This window comes from Salvia miltiorrhiza, chromosome 6, assembly GCF_028751815.1.
Source record: "Salvia miltiorrhiza cultivar Shanhuang (shh) chromosome 6, IMPLAD_Smil_shh, whole genome shotgun sequence".
Classification (NCBI taxonomy): Eukaryota; Viridiplantae; Streptophyta; class Magnoliopsida; order Lamiales; family Lamiaceae; genus Salvia; species Salvia miltiorrhiza.
Window position 1 is genome coordinate 11,222,089 of NC_080392.1, and position 25,285 is coordinate 11,247,373.

Sequence of the window (25,285 nt, forward strand, 5' to 3'; positions counted from 1 at the left end):
TAACTAATGACTTGTTTTATTAAACATGATAAGATAAGAATGGTGCAGTCTAGAAAATTTGTGGAGATGAAAGGATGTTTGAACAGATAACAGCAAGCGAAGTAGCAGGCTACGCCGTCGGAGCTCTGCTCCTCTCCGCCACCATTTCTGCCCCCAAGATCGACTCCCTCATCTCTTCTTCTCAGCGCAGGTCATTTTATACATACATCAAACACTCCCTTTCTTCCTTTTTATTTCACTTTTCTTTTTTTATATTCACAAAGAATTTATCCCATTTCCACGCAGTTCTTTAGGCATGTGTAAGAGATGCGGCGACGTGAATCGCATCGCTTGCGGGAAATGCAAGGGCTCTGGACTCATCAAACAAGGAGGACCTTTCACTTTGATTCCCGTTGTTACTGACAAATCCACATCAGTTTCTTGCAGCAACTGTCGTGGAAGAGGTTGCTTTTCCTGCCCTGGCTGCTCACCGAATCAACCTTAATTACTTCACCAATTATCTTGTAGTATTTCATTCAAGTTGTTTGTGAGTTTGTTTCTGAAATACACATATATACGAAGTTGCTTCACCTGAAATTCAATTTTGTCCAAGATAAACTTCATTTATTCCTTAACATCCTACTCACGATAAGAGAGATGATACACCATTTGATATGATACAAGTTTGCTTAATCTTTATGGCTTTGAATGCGGAAACAATCCACAGTTTCACCAGTATGCAGATTGTTGGACATTCGGAGCTTCCTATAATCTTGATAAGTGAAGGGAGAAAAGAGGCGAGGATGTTCCGCATCCACCAACTCCGGTGGCGCCTCCACCATCTCCGCCCTCGGCCCCAACAGGAACGAAGCTATCGACAGCCTCCTACCCGCTTCCTTGCACATCACACGGTGTTTCACGTTCAAGAATCTACCGTTGCTCCACACCTTAAAACCCTAAAAAAAGTTAGAACAACAATATCCTAAAGACTAAATTATCCTATGCTATCCCAACAATAATACTCATAGTGTTGTTTGCTTTGCATGATTGCGTATTTTTATCCTTAATAGTAGGATTTTAATGACATAAAAATCAAACAAAACTGGTTTAAATGATTAAAATAATAAGGGCCTTGGAATATCTCAAAGTTTCAATCCATCAAACTTAATATTAGGATTTCAATGACATAAAAATCAAACAAAACTGACTTAAATGATGAAAATAATAAGAACCTTGGAATATCTCAAAGATTCAATCCATCAAAGTGAACAAGAGAATAATCTTATTATTTTTATCAAGACTAATCCTTCGAGTAAACGTTTGAAGATTTAATCCTAATCTAACCTCCGTCTAACGAAACTGTTAAACACTGACTTACTGCTGCAATATCTCCAAGATTGACAACAAGGGTTCCATGGCAGGGGTCGACGGGCTCGAATTGGCCGGACCTCTTCATAACCTCGAGGCCGCCGACGTCTTTGTCGTCCTGCAGAAGAGTGAGGAAGCTAGAATCTGTGTGCAATTGCACTCCAGGGGAGTCGACAGTGTGAGGGGCAAAGCTGTACTTGTTGATCCTGAACTGGCAACACCAATCATCAAAGGAGAAGCCTTTCACACCTAAGCCTTGTACAATTTTACCCCCAATAACCATCATCACTTCATTCACTGCTTTCGCATACTTGGAGAGAACAGCCCTGCAAATCACAATCAATCCCCATCAAAACATTTCATAACTTAAGTAGTAGTAAGAGATACCTTTGGTGAGGAGTTGCTTCCAAGTTGGAGCAGAAAGCATCGAGAGCTTGAGGAGAAGAGGTGTCGTAGAGGCCGAGAGCCTCATAGAGCGGATTGACCGGAGACGGTGCCATGTACCCGCTCCCCGGGATGACGGCGCGGTTCCTGGCCTTCACCTCCGCCGGCAGATCCAGCAGCGATCCCACCACTTGCTTCATTTGCTGCAGCAGAGAATCCGGCAGAATTCCCTCGTAATTTACGATCCGGAAACATCCCCATTCCTCGCACGCCGCCACCAGCTCGCCGAGGGAAACTCGCAGCAGATCGATCACTGGGATTTTACTCGCCATTTCTCCACACCAATTGCCTTTGATTCTCCTTGGTTTTTATGCTGCTGTTCTTTTTCTTTTTCATTTTTTCTAAACAAGTGGAGACATACCTTCAAGTTTTGCAAGCTCTGTTTGGGGAGAAATAGACAGTAGCCTGGACAGGTTATTGGAGTTTGTTGGTGGTGGTCGGCTTTACAAGGAATAAGTGGCAGTATGATTTTGATTATCACACAAAATGTTACTCCTAGGATCACTTATTCTACGCGTGTTGAATGACTAGGGATCGGATACTATTTTTAAAAAATTATCATTAAAAATGAACTCTATTAAAAAGAAAATGGTGCCATTATAACTAAGAAGAAGAGAAGAGAGTATTATTTATTTATTTTGAAAAATCTTTCATTCATTCATTATACGTTAAGAAATTCCTGAATGATAGTAGAGAGAGATATATATTTGCGATTTTCCGCTTTATTCATCAACTGAAAAACAGAGTACAAAGCACTGTAACAATGGTAAGGATACATATTATCTCGACCTTAGGAGCTAAGGACACATAGCCATTATTACATGTGTCCAAGTGCGAGGAGCAAACTAGAGTTACTCTTTCAGCATGAGTGAAAGCGAAATACACATGCAGTTGCAGAAACAAACACGCAACAAAAAACTCGAAAGCAACTAGAGAAGAACAAATTCTAACCCTGTTGTAGTTTTCTAGCATAGTTGGTCTTGTCACAAAGTTAAAAGAAATACTGACGAATGAGAGTGGATGCAGTAGCTATTATTAAAGCTTGAGAAATGCTCTTATGATTCCCATCATTTCACTACCAGTAAATCGCCCGAGAATTCCCCTGGCTGCTGCAATCTCATTGAACTCGTAAACATGGTCACCTCTAAAAGCCTGACCCTGCTTTCCCTGTTTCTCTTCTTCACTTCTGTCAGCATCAGCTAAGTCATCACTAGGTTCAATGGTTGGAAGAGGAAATGGGTCGAGAGAGATATTAGAAAGTTGTGATTCCCCTCCCACAGCACCGATGAAGTCTTTCAAACGACACAGTGTGAAGGGGACTGGTTCAAAGCTGTGATCACCGTATTCGACTGGAGTGGAATGATCTCCAGTGACACAAATGTAATATTGGAAAGCCCCTGTCGACTCTGTTTGCCAGAGGAGCTTAGCTAGTTGTCCTATAGCTTTATCAACAGCTTCTAAGCCTTTGGCTTTGAAGACACTTGCTTTATCATGACCGGCGTCATCTATTGCCTGCAATTTCAGTAGCGACATGTTTGGAAATACTCAGAAGACAACATAAATAGAACCTTTCAGATATTTGTATTCAAGCTGAAGAGAAAAGAGTGAGCAGAACTGAGTCAGATAAAGAAAAATAGAGATCCAACTTTCTTGCAGAGCTTCCTGTAGCAGGAGCTAAAAATGGCTACAAAAGTTTGAGAGGGGAAACAATATTTGACACACAAATAACATAATGACATGTTTTTATGTTCAAAGTATGCAAGAAAAAACAGTACTAGCATTGTAGCCCATCCATCAAAGTCCAGAAAACAAGTATAGCAGATTTTAAACCGACCCATGCATGCAAAGCACAATTGTGTAAGTGACAAACTGAATAGACAGGATTTTGTAGTCTCGCCACCTTAATGTGAAGGAATCCAAAGTCATAGCCATCAGGTCTGCCGGGTTTATGTTCATCTTCCCCAGGTACAAAGACATTGGGGCTTGCGTTAGAAGGAGCTGAGAGGGCTCTGGCTATTGCAGTTGCTTTTGAGGTTAGCAAGGTTCTGTAGTCTCCCGTTGCTCCTGGAGCTTCTAGAATATCAATACCAAGGGACAAACCCAAACCAGCAATGATCTTGGTAGGAGCAACCATACAAGGCCGCAGACCGTGAATCTTTTCAAATGGTGGGACCTGAATTTGTAATTTTTGGTTCAGAAGCAGTTGGCTGGTAAAATATACAGTTAACTAAAATGGAATTTTCAATCAACCAAATAGCCAATACTTTTTGTTAAATAAGAGAGGTAGGAAGTATACCTAATTTATCAAAGATTACCTCAATTCGAATCCCACAACCTCGTAAAAGGACAACATTAGCTATATTCTTTCCTTCTGCAACTCTTCTAGCATTCACAGGGTGACCAACCAAAATGCGAGATATCTCTTTAGATAGCTCATTAACAACTGCAGCTGTATTCTTTGCTTCATCAGAACCATCAAGAGGTTGAGCTTGTAAAAGCAGGCGATTATCCTTCAATGGATCTGTCCCTGATATGTTTCCACTTAATTTTGGTCCTTTAACAACTACACCACATCTATGCTCTGTTGCATACCTATAGAGATGATAATATCACATGAGTTATATATACCATTAGCAAATCACAGAACTAGCCTGACCGCTTTGAGTCACTACACAACTTAGATGCAATACCTAACATTAGCTTGCTACAATTTGACAAAGTGATTTTTTTTAATTATTATTATAGATGTAAAAGCTGGAACGTCATGCACGGATGCACCTGACTCTAACTTCATATTGAGGAAAAGAAGGCAGCTTGAGTCCATCCAGTGCTGCGCAAAGAACAGGTCCTTCTTCCTCAAAATGCCTATCTGCCCTCCTACTGGTAACTACTCCGGTACTTTCATCTAGAGTTGCAAAGTTGGACTGAGAGAAAATGAACAATGAGAATCAGCCATACTGTATATATTTCAAAATTATTGGGAAACTGGAAATGAGTATATATTAGAGAACAATTCTGTAGGTGCAATATAGAACAAGTCAGCACACTGAGGCCACTCCACTTGTATCCAGTTGGTATAACTTATAAGGGAGATTGTTGTTAAGATCAACAAGATGCAGATATAAAAAATTCTCCACTGAACATATCTTTCTTTTTGAGTTGAAAACTTGAACTAAGAGTTTGAATAATCTCAAGGCATACATCCAAAGCAATTGATAATTTACCCAATCTAAAATCTGCAAAGATCCAAGAAAAACTACCGGTAGTTTGACAAAAAAGCTCGATATCGCAGGATACTGGATAACAGCAACAAAAAAAAGGTACGTACTTTAAAAGCGATATCTCCAGGTGACATTGCTAAACCTGCACCCATGGACTCAAATGCACCTCGACCTCGATAATATGTTCTAGGATCATAGCCGAGAAGAGACAGATGTGCAGTATCACTTCCACAGCCTAAGCCTACTTCGACGGGGTCCATTAGACCGTTGACGCCAGCCGATGCAATTGCATCCAAATTAGGTATATTGGCAATTTGCAAGGGAGTCTTGTAACCAAACTTTGGCAGTGATACATCTCCCACCCCATCAATTAGAATAAAAGCAACCCGTCGCTTTGGCTCCTTTGAGTTAACCATCTCCTTTAGCCACACCACTCTTTTTTCTACCTATGCAAAATGTTGTCTGCAATCAATGCAGCCACGTTAATTTTACCCTGACATCTTTCAACAATGGATTAATGTAAGCCAATTCCCGGTATCATCATAAACTTGCAGTAAATCATGATTACAGAGATCAACAATAGAAACCCACAATAAAATAAAATAGAAGCATGATTTCCAATAGTTAAACAAAAATCAAATCAATTGCCAAGCAAAGATGAAGCAATTTCTTCTTAAAATAATTAAATATCGGTCTAATTGAAACGGAAGCAATGACATTATATCGTTTTCGTTGTTATGAACTAAATTTATCAGATAAGCAATCATTTCCAACCAGAAAATCCATCAAATAATATAACATAAGAAGAACTAGGTACAGATTGATCAATCATCAACATATCATTGCAAACATCGTTGTCGTACCTTTGAACAATCTTAAATCTGGAAACTCAGGAAATAATATTACTCTTTCATTTATCTCAGCAAAAATCTGAACTACGTTTGATCAAACCTTAAGCAGGAGAGTGGAAGTGTACACAGGTAGCGTAGTTTTTATGCAATTCTCGGTCCCCCAAAGAGAATTTCGTGGTTCCTATTTTGACCCCATAAATTTCAAACTTTTTCACTTCCACCCCTACTTTCTTTATTCCGAATCTATAAAATTTTGACAGTTTTGTTCTCCAAAATTTCAGGTCAATTTCACTTCCAAAATTCCGAATCTAAATAAACGTGATTTCAACCAAATTCAAAATTTCAGATGTGATTTTAGCAATAATTTTAAGCATAAACATGGATTTCAGCAATCAAACCAACAAAATTCACTCAATGTCTTCACCGCAGAAAAGGAATATAAGGGAAATTGCCATGCATAAATACCTTTTCTTGAGAGAATGAAAAAAATGAGAACTTGAATAGAAGGTAAATGCCACGCCCCAATTTTAGAAGAAACAACTTAATGCCTGGCCAAAGAAAATGGAAAGGGGAGCATGCGAGGTGGCGAAATCAGTGGGGAGAAACGCGCGAAGTTAAATGGCGGATCTCGCCGGAATTCGTGAAGGAGGGTTTCTGTTTTGGTGTGTATAGCAAGGGGAGAGATAGATGAAGTGAGACAGACGACGAGAGGTTAGAGAGATGATGGTGTGTCCGGTTGCTGAGAGAGAGGAGTGAGAGAAGAAGAAGAGAAAGGTTTGGGTTGGGCCTATTTTGAAATGAAGAGTGGAGTATTTTGAATTAACTAAATAATTAATGGACTAACAGCACAGCAGTCCAAGTACTCCAATCTATCTATCTACTCCCTCCGTCCACAATTTAAAGCCCTACTTCCCCTTAAATTTTTGTCCACAATTTAAAGCCCTATTCTGCTTTTTGTACCTTTTTACCCTCCCTCTTTATTTAAAATTACTACCATTTGCCACTAATGGACCCACCTTACAACACCTTTATTATTTTTATATTCTATATTTATTACACTTTATCACTAGTGGACCCACCACACAACACCTTTAACACTTTAGTCAACTACTTTATCACTTTAGTCAACTACCCTTTTATTTCATCCACATCACTATTTTCAGCTTTCTTAGTCTCCGTGCCCACATCAAAGTGGGGCTTTAAATTGTGGACGGAGGGAGTATTATACTAAAGGAGAGTTGTCTCCAAAAAAATTCCCGCCAAAAATACATGCAAATTCATGCAGATACATGCACAATTGCCATTGCTATTGCTATCTATCTATTAATTAATTAATTAATGACACAAATTGCTATTTTAATGATGGCAGAATATACATGTAAATACAGCCCACTAAAAAGACACACATGAGCCCACTATCACATTTTCCCAAACAATCACCATTTACTTACTAAAAAGACACGCATGCAGAATAAGTATATCCATAAGTTAGCTGAAATTAAATACACTCAACACTACAAAAAAGGAATAAATCAAATAAACAAAAGCAAAAACAAGTCAGCCGCAAAAATGCCGGCCCAACCCAAAAAATGTTTAAATTTTTCAGAAACCCTATGCGTCTCTTGCTCTCCCCAAGAAATATCAATGCAACCATCTCTTCAAATACTCCCAATCCATATCCATATCCAATTATAATACATCTGCAGCAAAAAAAAAGAAAGAAAATATTTCATTCCTCACGTTTTCAGTAAGTTCAAAGAAAATAGTTGATGTTCAAAACTATTACTTACATACATGTATTCTAACATTGAACATCATGCAGATTCAACGCTGAAGCTCTACAATGATCGGGATGTGATCACTCTTTAATGAGCTTCGCCCCTTAGCAATGTCGCCTGCAGTTAAAGCTAGGTTAATAAGATGTTATGGCATGCCATCCTCCAAACATGAGGAGCTAAATAGCTTTGAATGCATATTTCATGATATGGAGGTATGTATTATATAAAACATGGAGTATAACTTATATTTTATTTGCATGCCATCCTCCAAACATGGAGTATAACTTCTATTTTATTTGTATGCCTTATTATGTAGTATTTTGAAAAGAAAACTATCTGATCTCTACATTATTGCCATGTCAAGAGTTGGGATATGTCCCTATTAGATTATCCAACAAGAAACCAATAAACAGCTATTTCAAACATAAATAAATAAACCTTCATTACAACAAATCACAGAAGGCCTTGCAACACTTCCAATATACAGGTAAAAAGATGATTTTTTTGTAGAAAACCATATCAGCATTTGATCTGTTTTGGAAAAACAGTCTCTCTATGTTTCTTCTGTATATAATGTATACATGAACAGCTCCTGCTTCAGTAAGTGTATTTACATTGGAGCAAGATGATCATCTGCTTGTGTTAATTTCCCCTGATATTCAGGGAAATATCCTAAATACAACCTGTTTTTTGTACTTGAACTCATTATTTGAGGTTTATTAAAATTATTGTCTTTTTTAAATTTCTACTTATATGCATAGTAGGAAATAATAGTAATGAATCATAGGACAAAGCAAGCATAACATGAATTATAATCAGCACATATATATTGACATAGTAAGTATGTGCATAAATCATAATCAATACACTGATGATTATCATCAATAAAATATGTAAACTAATACCACCTTTGACTTTCTTTGTTCATGACCATCTGATAAACTATTTCAGAATGGATAATTCATTTCAGAATAACATTAATATAATGAAATACTTATTACTTTATAATGAAATGCTGCAGGGAACTAGGTATCATTTTACAGCACCAAAATTTATAGCATCCAAGTTCAGCTCTAAGTTTCAAGAGGGAGAACATTATGCTATGCGAAACTTCGACATTACACATAATATATCCAAGTATAGAGTCACTTCACATAAGTATAAAGCTACTTTTTATGGAAACACTGAGGTGCGAGTTGAAACTAATCAAAGTTTTCCTAAACTCATCTATGCATTCAAATCATTTTCAGCCCTATTATCCTATTGTGCTATAAATGGCATTAATTATACGTTTGGATTCATTTTTCTAGCTGATGAAATGTTCACAAATGCATTTAACTGTTGTTTTCCTTTTTCCCTAAAAGTTGCAAAATAAAGTCTAAAGATACAAGAATTAGATTAGAAGATACAACATATAAACTTTTAAGGCTAAAATTAAAGATCGGATTAATTATAATTCATAGCCTGGCCTTTAGATGAATTGTGAAAATAATCCAACATTTAAAATATTCCAAAATTAATTTTGTCTTTGGGAATGCGTTGCAAGTATGGGGCTCGGGCCAAAATTTTTATATAGGAAATTTTGACGAAGGTCCAAATTTAATATGGATATTCAGATTTATTTTGTAACCTGATCAAAACTAAAAAATCGAAAAGTTATACTCTAATTATGAAACCAATCAAAATGTCGATCGAATTCGGGACTTCTACGTCAGAATTTCTAATCCAAAAATATAGGCTCAAAATATATTTGCAACTTACGCCCAAAATGTCAAGCTATTTTTGCAACTTTTCAATGATTAAATTATTTTACAACATAACCCAGAGGTTAGTTATATCATATATAAACTATAATTAACTCTAAAAATTTAATTCTGAAAAAATTATTAACTAATTAAACACTAAAAATTTAAAAAGTCATAATTTGAAATAAGCAACACCAATAAGACCAATAAAATAAATACCAACAACAAAAATAGATATTCTGAAAACGAAGGACACAACTCAATTGGTAAGACGTTCCCCTCCAGACATTAGATTAGGAGTTCGAGTCATCTCACAGAAAACAGGGAATCATTATTGATCATTTTAAAAAAACTAACTACATACACTAATTTTGAATATGAGCTCAAATTAATAATTATATACAAAAAAAAAATCATAAAACCAAATCTTAAAGTAATCAGCCCTAATTAACAATTAAAAGAAACGCAAAACTATTACTCCACAATTCAAGTTACGAACGATCAATCCTAATCAACGGATATTACTACTAAACTCTATTAATTGTAAAATAACTAATCAATCAAAAATAGAAAACTAAAATAAATAAATTAACCACTAGAATTTTGGAAAAAACAACAGTCACACACCATTAATTGTTGTGCCACCTCACGCATCAATAAGAGAATACCCAACTAACTAATCCTTTTTCCCAACTGATAAGGATATCTGAAACAGATAATACTGCAAATGGGATCCTCTGTTCCAAAATATAGTGTGTATCACGTGTACCACTCTTCATTTCTTTATATTTATAAATTATTTTTTATTTCATTTTAATTTATTATGCTTTTATATATTATAAAGATAATTAACAAGGGTTCACTCATCCCTTTAGGGTTTATAATTATTTTTTTATATTTATTTGAATTAATAATAGATTATTTGGGTTCATTAATTCAAATATAGGATATATGATTTTTAAAATTTTAATTTTTCAATGATAAATACTAATTAGAGTTTATAATAATATAATAATTTTTATTTTTATAAAAAACAATTTATAAAATAAAGAAATGAAGAGTGGTACACGTGGTACACACAATATTGTGGGACAGAGGATCCGATCTGATAATACTGATAAGATTAACGAGAGAATATCTGAAACAGAATATGATCCGTTTACTTAGGTATTTTGAAAAAGACTCTCAACTCTTCACCAAATCATCTACACAATACCGGCCTTATTTTTCGCTAGTTTCCTTTACCACATAATTTTCTAATCCTACGGGATAACATATTATTATATATCCAAATAAATTTTCGATTGATTCTGTAACCACGAGAATCCAACAACTTAACCAAAACTGAATACAAGATCCTCTATTACACATCTGTTCACAGCTTAAGTGCCAAAGTCCCAATAACCCACTCACAAAGAATTAGCTTATTATTCCTTTCAGTCAATTCTTCATGGCAACCCGCAGCAGCACTAACATCCCAAAACTTATAGCCAAGCTTCCCCACTACTGCCGCCGCCTCAAGTCCTCAGCCGCCGCCTCCTTAGCCTCCTCCGGGCAACCCGTAAACGTTCCTAAACCGGAAGAGTCGCCCTACATCAATCTGGATGACTCCAAGAAGCTCTTCTCATCGGTCCCAACGGCAAAGCTGATGGTATCCACATTCACTCTTCATGTGGTGATGAATGAACTCATGATCGATATAGGCTCCAAGGTGATGAATTCGAGGCTCATGAAGAGCCCCGTTTTGAGGGAGCTCCTCTTGAGATCGATCGAGCACACGCTCTACCACCATTTCTGCGGTGGCAAAACCCTAAGAGAGGCCGACCAAGCTGCCCGGAAGCTCTGGGAATCCGGCCTCCAAGCTATGCTGGATTACGGCATGGAGCACGCACACGACAACGCCTCGTGTAATCAGAACGTGCAGGAGATCATCGAGACCATTGCATCAACAATTTCACTCCCCTCTTCTCCAGTAAGAAATTATTAATTATTCATTTATGTGGATCCATCATATATCATTATCCTTGTCATTATCTCTTTGAAAATCAATGTACAGGTGAGCTCCGTTGTGGTGAAGATCACAGCGATTTTTCCTCCTCGTTTGCTCAAGAGAGTAAGCGATCTACTGAGATGGGAATACAAGGATAAGTCCCTGCATCTCCCTTGGAAGCTCCAAAGCTTTCCTCTCCTCTCGGATTCAAGTGCGTTGTACCACACACCAGAAATGCCGGGGGCCCTAACCCTAGACGAAGAGCGTGATCTGGAGCTAGGGTTTGGGAGGCTGATGAAGATCTGCGAGAGTAGCTTAGAGGCCAATGTGCCTCTACTGATCGATGCAGAAGATACAACCATCCAACCTGCAATCGACTATTTCACATACCACGCCGCCATAAACTACCACAAAGGCGACTCACCGTTGATCTTCAACACGATGCAAGCCTACCTCAAGGATGCCAAAGAGAGGCTCGTGATGGCCAAGAAAGCTGCAGACGAAGTGGGAGTTCCGGTAGGGTTTAAACTGGTGAGAGGCGCCTACATGTCGACTGAGAGGCAGGTAGCTTCTTCTGTGGGGGCGAACTCGCCAATTCATGACTGCATTCAAGATACTCACGCGTGCTACGACACGTGTGCTTCTTTCATGCTCCAAGAGATCGCCAATGGATCCGGCTCTCTCATCCTTGCCACCCATAATATCCATTCAGGTATATATTCAAAGTTTGTGAAGCAATTAGTATGTTATAACTTATAATTGTGGGGTTTTTGTGACGCAGGGAAACTGGCAGCTGCTAAAGTTGCTAGTTTGGGAATGAAGAAGGACAATGAGAAGCTGCATTTTGCTCAGCTCTACGGAATGGCGGATGTGCTTTCTTTTGGGCTGAGGAATGCGGGTTTCAATGTGAGCAAGTATTTGCCGTATGGGGCGGTGGAGCACATCGTGCCGTATCTCCTCCGACGGGCGGAGGAGAATCGGGGCTTCGTTTCCACCGCAGCACTTGACAGACAACTCATGAGGTCAACAAAGATATACATATAAGATTTGTTCATTGAGATATTGATAAATGTAAGTTGGATTTTTAAAAAAATTGCTCTTGTGCAGGAGGGAGTTGCTGAGGAGATTAACCTCTTTAGAGAAATAGAGGATACATATAGTTAGGATCCAACTTCATAGAGTGTACAAGTTGGTGTTGACAAGCAGCTTAATTAAAGGTTAAATAGTGGAATATTGTACATTCGCCCAAACCAGGACAACCAGCTAGGATTTTTATGGATTCCAATAAATATGTACAAAAGTTTCTTGTAAATCATTGGATTACGATGAGTGACCTAGTTTTCAAGACTTTTTTTGTATTATTTTTGTTGCTCGTACCGAGATTTTTCAACGACCCTTTTTCATTTTATTTTATGGAATGATATGTCATACGTTTCATTCTTATATTTTCAACATGAGTTTTTTAGCTACATATATACATGCATGGGATGGAAAAAGTGTTCTATATATAGTATATAATAAGTGTTAATAGTTATAAATAATCATTTTGTTTATGAAAAGATTAATCATATATAGCCATAAAAAAAATATATCACTACAACAAAAGTGATAATAGATAATGGTTTAAAATTGTAGTAGAGAGAATGCCTAAAAAAGGTGTTAATTGACCATGATTTTTAACCATTGTCACTGGTATACACTACAAAAGAACATGCAATTAGCTATTAAATTTAAGCCGAAAAAAAATATGTCTTTAGTTTCTCGACCTTATCGACGGCTTATCGACGATTTATATATTAATTTTGATTTTTTCATTTAATTTTAAATATTCTGTCGTTAAACCGTCGTTACTACTCCCTCCTTCCCATTAAAATTTGTCACCTTTTTATTCTAGTTTGTTTCACTAAAAGTTGTCACTTTCCAAACTAAGACATTATTTGAGCTTAATTAAGCCCAATAAATCAACACTTAATTATTGCATTAAATTAAAACTAACTCCCTTCTTTCTCATCTCACTTTTTCTCTCTCTCATTCCCCTTAAACTTACGGCAACCTTCTCACCTCTCACGGTTGTACTCTCTTCCCTTCCGCCGCCATGGTTGTCCCTGAAATTTCGGCGAGGCCGGTGCCCATTAGTTGACGTCGTTGCACCCGCTCCGCCTCTCTCTTCACCTCTTCGCTTCATAGGAGAAATTCTCTTAAAACTTGAGCTCTAAATCCGACGTCCTAACTCTCCTTCGTCACAGACCACCACCGCCGCCACCTTGCTCGTCTGCCACGTCGTCGATTTTTGGATCTGTAGCCTCCGATTTCTCTGGCCTCACTGCCTTGGTTGACCTTTGTCCGGGACCTTAGTTGCACTGCTGATACGATCCGTATCAATGGTGGAGCATTTCGAGTAGCTCAATCTCCAGAAATCAAGAGAGAATGGAGAGATTTGATAAATATCAACCAAAATATTCATTTCATACCCAATAAGCTTAGAGATTACATTATTTATATCTAATAATAAAAACCTAATGGGCTAATGGGCTAGAGCATAATAGGGCCAAGCTAGTGATGGGCTGGGCGTATTATTCCCCACTCCTGTACAATCACCTTGTCCTCAAGGTGAAGCTTATGACGACGACGACGCTGCTGGAGATTGTTCTTGGATTGAAATTTCCTTAGGCACCTTGAGATATATCTGATTAGTCTCCCATCCGGTCCTTTCCAGTTGTAGCACAAAATCATCAAACCTATCGTTTAGTGCAATCAAGCTTTGCTCAAGTTGGCTCAAGACATCATCTGATTCGTGCCGATTTTGATGGAGCCAATAGGATTGCCACACACTTCGTAGGACTGATAGACTTGTAGCTTCCTCCTTGAACGAGACGAAGATCTCAAATTCTGTTCCGAGTTAGTTCACCACAAGAAAATATTTCTCCTCTGCGTAGAGTTTGAGAAGTGTTTTCACCAGAGAGCCAGGTTTCTTGCCATAAGTCATCTCTTCCAAGGGCACACCAAAAGTGATACCAGGTGTATCCAGAGCAAGTATGCTTAAAGCGAGGCCAACCAGCTCAGCAGCCACTTCCCACACTTCCTCCTTGGTTGATACTTCTCCCAGATTCCCATAGATTGCAAAATGATTTTGGATCACGCGGAATGAAGGATCTCTTAAACCTCTCCCTACCGCCTTGGCAAGATTTCCTAGTGATGCCAAAGGTAAAAAGTATGCAGGATAGAGCTGGGTGCTGAGGTCAAAGATGCTCTCAGCACTACCAACGAAATCTGCATATATATAAGCGCCATTGTTTTGGATCATCATCAAAAAGGTTACCAAATCTTCCACCAATGAATAAACGGACAAGAGCACCAATGCCATCCTTTGACACCCATCTAATAGCAGCAGCAGAAGCTGCAGCTGTAGTTCCTGAAAATGAGCCTACTCCAACAGCCTTTAGAAGAGTAGAAGTGACCAGCGTATGACGTATCCACCCTGTAACATTGGTTGGGAACTGGAGCAATATGTATTCCAAGTAACCATTTACACTGAATCTGGGAAACCTGCTGGAAGGACAAGATCTTTGATTGTTTTCGGAAGCCAAGACAAGTAAATGTCAGTTCCCACAACATCCGAGTTTTGCACCACATTAGTTTGGGTCGAACCATCCTCGAGAATGGTTCTAATTTGCAGATCAGATTCTAAAATAAATCGCTTGGATGTGCCATTGCCGTATTTCTCCAGCAAAATGAATCGCGCTTTATTTTCATCCTTGCTTGATAAAAGTGCAGGCTGAAAATCAACTAATAGCTTGATAAAGTTATGCCCACCATATGCTCGACAAAAGTCACAGCTGAAAACCTGCACAAAATTAATCCAACCAAACTCAAGAACTAATACAGATGGGCTAGGCATGCCTAAGAGATTCGGTGGCGGTTCGCCACATAGCTGGACTTCTTGACCGGCGAAAACAACCATGGACGAGTAAAAGCTAGAGACGACGCCAACGGTTAAAACATTCGCAATAGTAGCAGATATGGATTCAAAAGCAACGACCATAATCTCGTCCTTAGAGCCGACGAATAACCAAAATCGACTGCCAAGAATTGGCGGAGGACTCGCCGAATGAGTTATCGGTGGTGGTGGTATTGCGGGTGAAGGCAGTGGCGGCGACGGAGGTTGGATAGCTATCGGCGGTAGCGGAGACAGTGGATCGAGTCCTGTAAAAGGATGAGGCGAAGGGGGTGGCTGTTCAGAGGCGCAATGACTTGAGACATCCTTCACTGACACTTCAACTCCAGCCATGGAATCAAGAGATTTAGGATCGCCAAAGTCATCCTCATCATCGGTGCCGAACATAATCAAGTATTTGCTACGGCATCGATGGGTATCGGACCAGGTTTGGTCACAATTATAACACAACGAGGTCGTTTTTAGCTTCGATTTCAGATCGGCTTAGACAGCGAATGGGAAGAAGTGAAATAGAGTGAGTTGTATGTAGAATTGGGGGAAACAATCGTGGTAGATATGTAGACGGAGTAATGGGTGGTGGGGAAAGGAATGGTAACAAGCAGAAATCTGGAGCAGTAGTTGGTGACAAATATAATAGGTTTGTGGCCGGAAAATTGGCATCGAAGGAGGTTGGCAAGCTGTGGATGGAGCTCTGAAGTTCTTCAATGGCGGAGAGTGTAATAGATTTAGACATTTTTTTTTGGATAAAAAAATGGATATTCAAAGAGAGATGCTCTCAATGAAAGCACCAATTGATACGATCCGTATCAATGGTGGAGCATTTCGAGTAGCTCAAACTCCAGAAATCAAGAGAGAAGAGAGAGATTTGATAAACATCAACCAAAATATTCATTTCATACCCAATACGCTTAGAGATTACATTATTTATATCTAATAATAAAAACCTAATGGGCTGGAGCATAATAGGGTCAAGCTAGAGATGGGCTGGGCGTATCAACTGCATTCATCCGTCGTTGTTTCCAGATTTAGGGGAAAGCTTGAAGGGGCGCTTGTCGCCGGTAAACCAGATAGGTGGCGCGATTTGGGGTCTAGGGCTTTCTGTGAATTGTTTGATTTGAGGTCTAAAACCGTCAGCCTGGAACTCTTAGATTTAATTGAAGCATTTTTTGAAGATCTGGAACTTGGCTGTTACATCCTAAGGTAGGGAGCTTTTTTTTTTGTATTCAAACGAGAGTCTGCATGGAAAATGTTTCGTATTCTTACCCAAGATTTGTTTCTATATTGCCTCTTCATCTATGTGAAACGGTAGATAAGATGTGGAGGTCCCTATGCAGTGAGAAGAAGAAGAATTAGGTTGAAGGAAGTCTTAATAAACTCTTTAATTTTGGTGAACCACACTTAATTAAAACATAACAATCCCCTTCTTCTTGATCTTCGTGCCCAAAAGAAAATAGCCGCTTTTAATGGGACGAAGGGAGTAATATATTTTTTTATTATTTAATAATTCCGTCATTAAAGTGTCGTGAAATATAACATATATTTATATTTTATTTTATTACATTAATATTTCGTCATTGAACCATCATTAATAATAATTTAGTTTCTTTTATTTTATTTATTAAAATAACTATGCATCGTTGAGTATGATGAGGAGTAAAATATGCACCAGCGCGTTGTGCATTGTTAGGGCTGAAATATTTATCCCTATTATTATTATTATTATTATTATTATTATTATTATTATTATTATTATTATTATTATTATTATTATTATTATTATTATTTGGTGCATCGCTGACTTGATATAGCTGACTTTATCAATCGGGAATTATCTTGATAGCTTAACCCTGCTCTCGCCTTGGCAACTAAACTCTGTCTTGGCCCTGACATTCCAACTATGTCAAGCGTAAGCTCTGACAACTCGGCTCCAAGACGTAGATCAATGTAATAAGGTTTGGGCTTAATTGCTTTAGTTAATGGGCCCAAGTGCTAGGTTTACTTTAATGCTTATAAATAGGAGTTTCATTATTAAATTAGGGGACTCATTCTTTTTTCATTCTCACAATGTAAAATGTAATCTCACACAAAACATAGTGAAAAACTTCAACGATCTCTCATGGATGTAGATCTTCATAATGGAACCACGTAAATCTTAGCCTTCTTTATCGTTTTTATAGACTATGTTGATTCTTGTTTCATCAACTGGGGTCGTCTGTGGGAAACGAACCCACGATTATTATGCAATTATTTATTTATGTTTTGAATTTCAAAGGTAAAAAATAAAAAATTTAAAAAATTAAGAATAGAATGATTCTAGAATGCTATGCGAGCTGTATTTTCATTTTAATTCAAATATGATCTAATTTATATAAACTTTTTTTTTTATTGATTTTGATGGACTAGTTTAACTAATTCCTTATACTATTGGAGGTGTTTGGTTTGACTGATAAGACATGATTGATAAAATAATCTACGTTAAATAAGTGTTTGGTTTGCATGATTGGGTCCGTGATTAATAATTCGATCCGCATCCAAATAAGTGATTATTTATCACCTCAAAATTAGATGAATTATTTAATCACTCCTCTAATCATATTAATCTTATCAATCATTTTTATCTCATCCACCAAATCAGATGCCTCCACCCCAAAAAAAACAAGTAGTATTTCGTTTGCAATCTTTTCGGAATTTGGTCCACCCCAAATACAAGTAAAAATATTGAATAATGGGAAAACGATGTGGCGATCTCATCTAGATAGATGTCTTGGCAAATTGTCTTCAATCTTCATCCGTGTTGCCTGCGTACATATATCATTATCATTAATTCATTATTATAATTTTTCTTTTAGATTATTATTATTATTATTATTATTATTATTATTATTATTATTATTATTATTATTATTATTATTATTATTATCACCTCACCGCTTCCCCGTTATAATTTAACCCTTCGAAACTCCCATTACTTCTCTTTTCATATCATCTCTGTTCATTTTTCCGCTTCCGCTGTTTCCGCTTCTCTTCAATTCCAAAGTCATCTGAATCTGTACGTTGCTCTCTCTCTTTCTCATGTTTCGTTTTCTTTTTTGTTTTTGTTTGTGTATAAATGATATATTGACGATCCTCTGATCCTATTGAATTTCAATTTTCAGGGTTCATTCTTTTTTTATCCTCCTGCGAGAAAGTAGATCTTCACGGGGTTTTGAATTCTCCTTGTATCCATCAATATTACCTGTGCGTATTTGCAATTTAAATCTGATTATGAATATTTTATCTTTAATATTTCGGAAAATTCTTCAACTTGTATAGTTATTTGATGATGCTTGAATGTTGTTATTATCTTCCAATTCACTGTTTGCTTCTCGGTTTGCATTTTTCAATGAATTTGTGTGATTGAGGAGATATTAATTTCTTCTGGCAGGGTTTTGTGGATTTAGTGAGGAGAATAAGTACGCATTTTTTGAAAATACATGGACATTAATTTTCTGTTTAGCGTAAAATGCAAGTAATTCTTTGTCTATTTTGAGCCTCAAATCGTCTTGAGTTGCATATATTCTGCAGCTTATGTAGCCCTAACCTCACTTCATAAGGAATTTTGCTGAATCTTTGTCTATCTTAGCACTTGTGGGCTTGGTAAACGTTTCCTCTCCTTGTTTACATACATCTGCAACACTTGTAACTGTTGTGCAAATGAATTGTATTCTGTACAAAACATCTGGGTCAAAGAACTTGTGATTGCTATATTTCCTCTACTTCCTGGTTGTTATGATTTGTCTTATTTAACTATTAATATTCTTGTGGGGTTTATATTTGTCTCTAGAATTGGTTGTATCAAATGAAGTTGTCTATGTGCTGTTTCTTGGTAGTTTTGCGCTGTTGCTATCTTTTCTCATCGTTTTAAACTTTACCTGTATTGATGTTTCCTTACTCTTATTTGATTGCTACAGGGAGAATTGAATGAAATATGGAGTCTAAGGGAGGGAAGAAGAAGTCTAGTAGTAGTAAATCCTTATTCTACGAAGCTCCCCTCATTTACAGCATTGAAGACGTTCGACCGCGTGGTGGAATTAAGAAATTCAGATCTGCTGCCTACTCCAACGTGAGTTTTACTTATTTCTTCCCTATGATTTTTAGTTGCTCAAATAATTATGTGTTTTACTTATTTATGTGCTCACAGTGTGCTCGGAGACCATCCTGAGATTCATAACGCGCGAGCAATAAACCACTTCCCGTGGTTCAGAAGAACAGTCATCTACCTCAAAACTCTGCTTTCTCCTTTCCTCTTCCTCACTCTCATACATCCGTCCTTCCTAACTGACAGAAATGGCCTCACCAATCTCGGTTATTGGATTCGAAGGTTATGAGAAAAGACTGGAGATTTCGTTCTCTGAGCCTGGAATCTTTGCTGATCCTGGGGCTCATGGTCTCCGATCTCTTTCAAAAGACCAGTTGGATGAAATACTGGAGCCAGCACAATGCACCATTGTCTCCTCATTAAAGAACACAGAAGTTGATTCCTATGTCCTCTCCGAGTCTAGCCTCTTTGTGTACCCATACAAGATAATATTGAAAACTTGCGGAACTACTAAACTGCTGCTCTCAGTCCCACCTATCCTTAACTTGGCTGATGCACTTGGACTCACTGTGAGCTCTGTTAAATACACTCGTGGAACTTTCATATTCCCAGGTGCTCAGCCATTTCCACATCGACACTTTAGTGATGAAGTGGCTGTTCTTGATAGCTATTTTAGCAAACGTGGCCTGAGCAGCAAGGCCTGTGTGATAGGTGGTGCTGATCAACATGAGAAATGGCACGTTTACTCTGCTTGTGCTCAACCAGCCCACAATATGGCTCCTGTTTATACCTTAGAGGTGTGCATGACAAACTTGGACCGAGAGAAGGCTTCCGTGTTTTTCAAGAACCGTTCAAGCTCTGCGGCTGTCATGACGCAAGTTTCTGGCATCAGGAAAATTCTTCCACGGTCTGAGATATGTGATTTTGATTTTGATCCCTGTGGCTACTCCATGAATGCTATAGAAGGAAGTGCAATCTCGACAATTCACTTGACACCAGAGGATGGATTCAGCTATGCAAGTTTTGAAGCTAGTGGTTATGATTTCCGAGCACTGGATCTTACCCGGGTGGTCGAGAAGGTGTTGGCGTGCTTTCGGCCAGCAAAGTTTTCTGTAGCTTTGCACACCTGTGTTGGTGAGAAACAGTTCAATTCGAAATTCAGTTTGGATATAAAGGGATACTTCTGCAGGGAAAGGAGCTACGACACACTCGCAAAGGGAGGATCGATTATCTACAGCAGCTTCTCCAGCACTTGCAGCTTACCCAGATCGATTCTCGAATCCAGGTGGAGTGAGGATGAGGATGAGGAAGTTGGGAAGAAAGAGTATCTTATTGATGATATGGATTCCGTGACTGCGTTATCTTTACTACGTATGAGTAGCATGGTTAAGCCTCGGTTTCACTCTAGGCTTTAGGAAGCGACATCATGTTTTATGGCGTTGGCGCTTGCATATATTTCCCCTTACTAGTTTTGATGTCATTGTTGGATCTATTAAGTTTTATAAGCTTACAGACTTGCAGTCGTTTTTCTTAAGATTAGCTCTGCGTTATTTTCAAATGTCAACAATGTTATTCTCTTAACTCGAATAATTGGAGTATTCGATTTGCTCTCTAATATTACCTTAAATATTTTTTTTATAAATAGTTGATTCGAAACTATTTGATTCAAAATTCTGAAGTGAAATATATGTTAAATAATATTCTCGAAAGTATAGGTATATAACCAATATATTCGCCAAATAAACACATAACAATAAATTGGTCAATTGATTATTTCACTGTTTGAATTTTCAATACGAGTTTGAATTCAATACGAGCCACAAATTCAAAAATTTGCAAAATAATCAATATTAATCAAATACATAGATAATGATAGTTTCAAATCCATTAAAATAACACCTCATTAAAACAACTGTCAACTAAGCTTGTAAAATAAATACTAGTTTTCAACATAACATGAAAAGGTCATCATTCGTCCTAATAAAAAGAGAGAAAAAGAATGAACTCAATTTTATAAAAATATATTTATGTGTAAAATAAATAGAAAATAAATGTATAACTTACATGTGACATAATAAGATTCTTGATTTTGTGAAGTTGGTGAATCCAATATGTTCCACAAATTAAAATTTTTACTATCATAATCTAACCTTGAACAATAAGTAGGATCTAAAACTCGACTTCCTACGCTAAATATGGCATCCGATGCTAAAGTAATTATAGGAATAACCAAAACATCACAAGCTAAAGTTTCAATTCTTGATATTTTCACCAAGCTAATGCATCAAACTTAGATGCTACAATTCTATCCTCATCTTGATTTCTATCAATCCCCTCATCTAAGTAAATGTCTAACTTTGATTTCAAAAGACCGTTCACCTCAAGAGTGTGTAGATACTCATCAAACATAGACAAACCACTATGCAACACATGAACATCTTTCTAAAGTAGCTACCTTTTTGGGACTTTGCATTGTCCACTTCAACATACTCAACGTACAAGTTATGTAATGCATCTCGAACCTTCGTAATATTTGTACATGCATCAACCACATTATACTTCCATCGTCCATAAAAAAATAGTTAATTTTTGTCATTTGGGATGTCCACAAAAATTAGTCCATTTTTATTTTTGAAAACTTTTTATCACATGGTGGGCCCATTTTTCCACTCACAATACAATTAATTATCATTATTAACACTATTATATAAGTGTGACTCCTTCTCTACTCACAATACACTCAACTATAATTATAAAATTCGTCCATTTCTATGACTATTTTTTTTAACAAAGAAAATATATCTTATTAAAAGCAAAATCAATCAACCTCATTTTGAACATAGAGTCAAGTATTGCTCCAATAGTCATCAAAAGATTGTTATTTTTCCAATATTTGTACAAATATAGTTAAATTCTAGCTTTTCTGCTTTGTGATACTCAGGTCTTAGCTCCATTCTTCTTCTTATTCATATTTTTCCAATATTTGTCCAAATTTCCCTTCATCAACACGATTTTCCTTTTGATGCAATATATACTCGACTCTCCAAATGACAACAAGATATAAATTAGAAGTGGGATAATCAACTCCATAAATCACATGAATAGCTTCACATAACACCTATAAATGTCAACAACATTCTTCACTTTTATTTAATCATAAAGGCTAGGACAATAATGACATGAAGGCTCTCTTTGTTGAAATAAAGAAAATGAATCTTTAACTTTATATGCCTCAAGTAACATCTCATACGTATAATTCCAACGAGTTGGACAATCAATGATCAACCTTTTTCACAGGGATTCTTAAATGGTGCACAACATTAGGGAATTTGTTCAACCTAGACTCTGATTGATTAATAAATCACACGTTGACAGGGTCATTACTTGAAAGTGGATATGTTGGTGCAGCAGATTGATGTGGTTGATAGGAGCAGTACTTTGCCTTAGTTTGTTTTGTGTAGCTGGAAAATGGGGATACTGATGCACTAGGTTGATGGGGTCGTTTGGGGCAATATTCTGCCTTGGCTGATGGAGTAGCAAGGTAGTCAAGGGAGCACAAGGTTGATGGGGTCGTTTGGATGGAGTAGCAAGGTAGTCAAGGGTGTACAGGGTCTTGCCTTTTTACTGCATTGTGTTTACCTTTAGGCTGTCAAGTGCGTAGGGGTGATAATAGCCTTATTGTACTATTTTTACTTTGTAGTGTTCCTATAATGAAAATAAGCAGCAAGTGGTCCACAAGGGTGACATGGGCGTTAGAGCCTTGACCAAGCTATACAAAAGTGTGCTGTAGAATTAGAATAAAGCTGAAAATTGAAAAAATTTGAGGTACGAAAAATTTTATATAAATAAAGGGGACATGTTCCCCATTTTTCCCACACAAACATTTTGGCACTTGGATTGTTTTGGGAGCTTGAAGTGGAAGAGTGAGCTCTAGAGAGAGGAATTTTGGAGGAGTTGGAGAGAGGTTAGTTTATCCCTCACTATCTTTGAATGTTCTTGATGAATTTCTTTTGAGCTCCCAAGCGTGTTAGCTAGAATTTTTGTCGTTTTTTGCTTTGAGCTTTAGTCGATTATCCGTTTGTCGTTTCTTGATTTTGATCCAAGCTTGTTGTAAATACTTGCATATTTACTGTTTGTTGGAGCATGCTAAATTTTTCTAAGTATGAGAACTAGTGAGCCCCTTAGGGGCAATAGGGTGATAATCTTATGCATGATAATTGTAGACTTGGGCCCGTCGGGGCGATAGGGGCAATAACTCTTGCTTATGAATTTTTATGACCCGACCCTATCAGGGTGTTGGGGGCAATGGCCTTTGTGATTGAGAATTTATGATTTAAGCCCAACGGGGCAATTGGGGTAATAACCCTTTTGCATAAATGATTAAAATTTGGCCCCATGGGGGTGATAGGGGCAATAGCTCTTGCTTATAATAATCATGGGCTTAGCCCTTTAGGGTCAATCGAGGCAATAGTTTTCATAAATAAAAACTTAGGAATTGGGCCCAACAGGGCGATGGGGGCGATACCCTTATGTGTAAATAAATTAAAACTTGGCCCCCTTGGATCAATAGGGACAACAATTTTCACATAAAAACTTAGGAATCGGGCCCAACAGGGCGATGGGGGTAATACCCCTTAAGCATAATAAATTAGGACTTAGCCCCATGGGGTCAATCGGGGCAATATGATCTACATGCTTAACATATATAACCTAAAATAAGGGCGAGGAGATAATATAACCAACACTTTAAATGTATGATAACAACTGATAAGCCCCGATGGGGGTAATTTGAAAGGTAGAAGCTAGGCCTCATTTGGGCGACACGGTCATTAATATCACAATATTCACGGTAATGTAAAGGTCAAGCATGCTCTTATAAAATTAAAGATGATGTTGAGCAATGGAGTCGTACCTGTTTATTTGAGTGAATCACCCTTGTACAAATGCATTCCTATTATCCTTAACACTACTTGATTGGGTTGGGGCGGTCCTTGTTCTCACATGGCCTTCATCCTTGCTACTTTAGGGGCTTTGATTATTATGTCACGTGCACGAGAAGGATCAATCGGGTCGTCAAGTAGGACTCGACATTTGGTTGATGAGGATGAGGATAACGTGTTAGACATTCCTACTGGAGTGGAGATCGGGGCTTGGCGAGGTGAATCGGGTGATTCATCTCAAGAGATGGGCTTAGGAATTAATAGTGCTGACGGACTTTACGGGGTTAAGGTTAATGAGACATTTTTGTTGGGTAAGAACCATCCCTCAAAATTCACCAACATAAACCAAATGTATAACCTTCGAATATTATACAACATACCTAAATGGGTTAGCCTTCACGCACCTGGTACTGCCCTTAGGGCGGATCATAGTGTCGCGGGTTGGGTGTGTATGTATGAGAAGACCTTCAAAGAGGGTCTACGACTTCCTCTTCCCCGCTTGGTCCTAGAGTTCTTGCATCATTATCATATCTCGCCGGGTCAACTCATGCCTAATGTCTGGCGAGTGTTGATGGGTATGCAAGCTTTTGGAGAACTGAAGGGCTTCGAGGTCGATCTTGAAGATGTGTTGGCTACTTACACGGTTCAAGAAAATAACATGGAGAGAGGGCGATACCAGTTATCACGGGGAAAAAAGCTTCCCGAATTGGTTTGTGGTGTTACGGATTCTGGTTTGGCCTGGAAACAAAAATATTTTTTTATGAACTATGATGCCCTTGGCGACCTGACGGGCTATGATATTCCATCAGCTTGGTGTAATGCCCGTGAGTATTTTTGGGTTGATCGGGTCATTATGGTTTAAATTTCTTCTAACTTGACATTTTTTCTTTGTTGGTTTGTTTTGTAGGACGTCTCAACGTTCCTTGGCCGGTGAGT

The 25,285-nt window shown here is 37.8% G+C and overlaps 5 protein-coding genes and 1 pseudogene across 7 annotated transcripts; 3 read left to right on the plus strand and 3 right to left on the minus strand.

The window, feature by feature from the left end:
• The first annotated feature begins 10 nt into the window (after positions 1-10).
• On the plus strand, positions 11-576 carry LOC130988635 (uncharacterized). Its single transcript, XM_057912530.1, has 2 exons — positions 11-190; positions 286-576. Exons 1-2 carry the CDS (start codon positions 75-77, stop codon positions 482-484), a joined length of 315 nt encoding a protein of 104 aa, XP_057768513.1. The 5' UTR covers positions 11-74; the 3' UTR covers positions 485-576.
• Positions 577-581: 5 nt separating this feature from the next.
• On the minus strand, positions 582-2,330 carry LOC130988633 (2-oxoglutarate-dependent dioxygenase DAO-like). Of its 2 annotated transcripts, none has more exons than XM_057912527.1 (3): positions 1,735-2,330; positions 1,358-1,673; positions 582-935 (listed from the first exon to the last, which is right to left on the minus strand). In XM_057912527.1, the coding sequence occupies exons 1-3, from the start codon at positions 2,061-2,063 to the stop codon at positions 669-671; spliced, it is 912 nt and encodes a 303-aa protein (XP_057768510.1). In that variant the 5' UTR covers positions 2,064-2,330; the 3' UTR covers positions 582-668. The 2 variants fall into 2 exon arrangements, with proteins under 2 accessions (XP_057768510.1, XP_057768511.1); XM_057912528.1 differs by having other exon boundaries at positions 582-926; positions 1,735-2,313.
• Positions 2,331-2,493: 163 nt separating this feature from the next.
• Positions 2,494-6,627, minus strand: LOC130988632 (uncharacterized). Of its 2 annotated transcripts, none has more exons than XM_057912526.1 (6): positions 6,329-6,627; positions 5,120-5,474; positions 4,570-4,715; positions 4,107-4,383; positions 3,692-3,964; positions 2,494-3,303 (listed from the first exon to the last, which is right to left on the minus strand). In XM_057912526.1, the coding sequence occupies exons 2-6, from the start codon at positions 5,426-5,428 to the stop codon at positions 2,827-2,829; spliced, it is 1,482 nt and encodes a 493-aa protein (XP_057768509.1). In that variant the 5' UTR covers positions 5,429-5,474; positions 6,329-6,627; the 3' UTR covers positions 2,494-2,826. The 2 variants fall into 2 exon arrangements, with proteins under 2 accessions (XP_057768509.1, XP_057768508.1); XM_057912525.1 differs by lacking the exon at positions 6,329-6,627 and adding an exon at positions 5,876-6,239.
• Positions 6,628-10,719: 4,092 nt separating this feature from the next.
• On the plus strand, positions 10,720-12,772 carry LOC130988637 (proline dehydrogenase 2, mitochondrial-like). Its single transcript, XM_057912531.1, has 4 exons — positions 10,720-11,358; positions 11,443-12,088; positions 12,158-12,398; positions 12,484-12,772. Exons 1-4 carry the CDS (start codon positions 10,837-10,839, stop codon positions 12,521-12,523), a joined length of 1,449 nt encoding a protein of 482 aa, XP_057768514.1. The 5' UTR covers positions 10,720-10,836; the 3' UTR covers positions 12,524-12,772.
• A 1,503-nt stretch (positions 12,773-14,275) lies between these two features.
• Positions 14,276-15,718, minus strand: LOC130990483 (protein root UVB sensitive 5-like; annotated as a pseudogene).
• Positions 15,719-18,233: 2,515 nt separating this feature from the next.
• On the plus strand, positions 18,234-20,943 carry LOC130988638 (S-adenosylmethionine decarboxylase proenzyme-like). The gene is made up of 5 exons (XM_057912532.1): positions 18,234-18,380; positions 18,487-18,568; positions 19,282-19,433; positions 19,512-19,525; positions 19,654-20,943. The coding sequence occupies exons 3-5, from the start codon at positions 19,299-19,301 to the stop codon at positions 20,822-20,824; spliced, it is 1,320 nt and encodes a 439-aa protein (XP_057768515.1). The 5' UTR covers positions 18,234-18,380; positions 18,487-18,568; positions 19,282-19,298; the 3' UTR covers positions 20,825-20,943.
• The last annotated feature ends 4,342 nt before the right edge of the window (positions 20,944-25,285 follow it).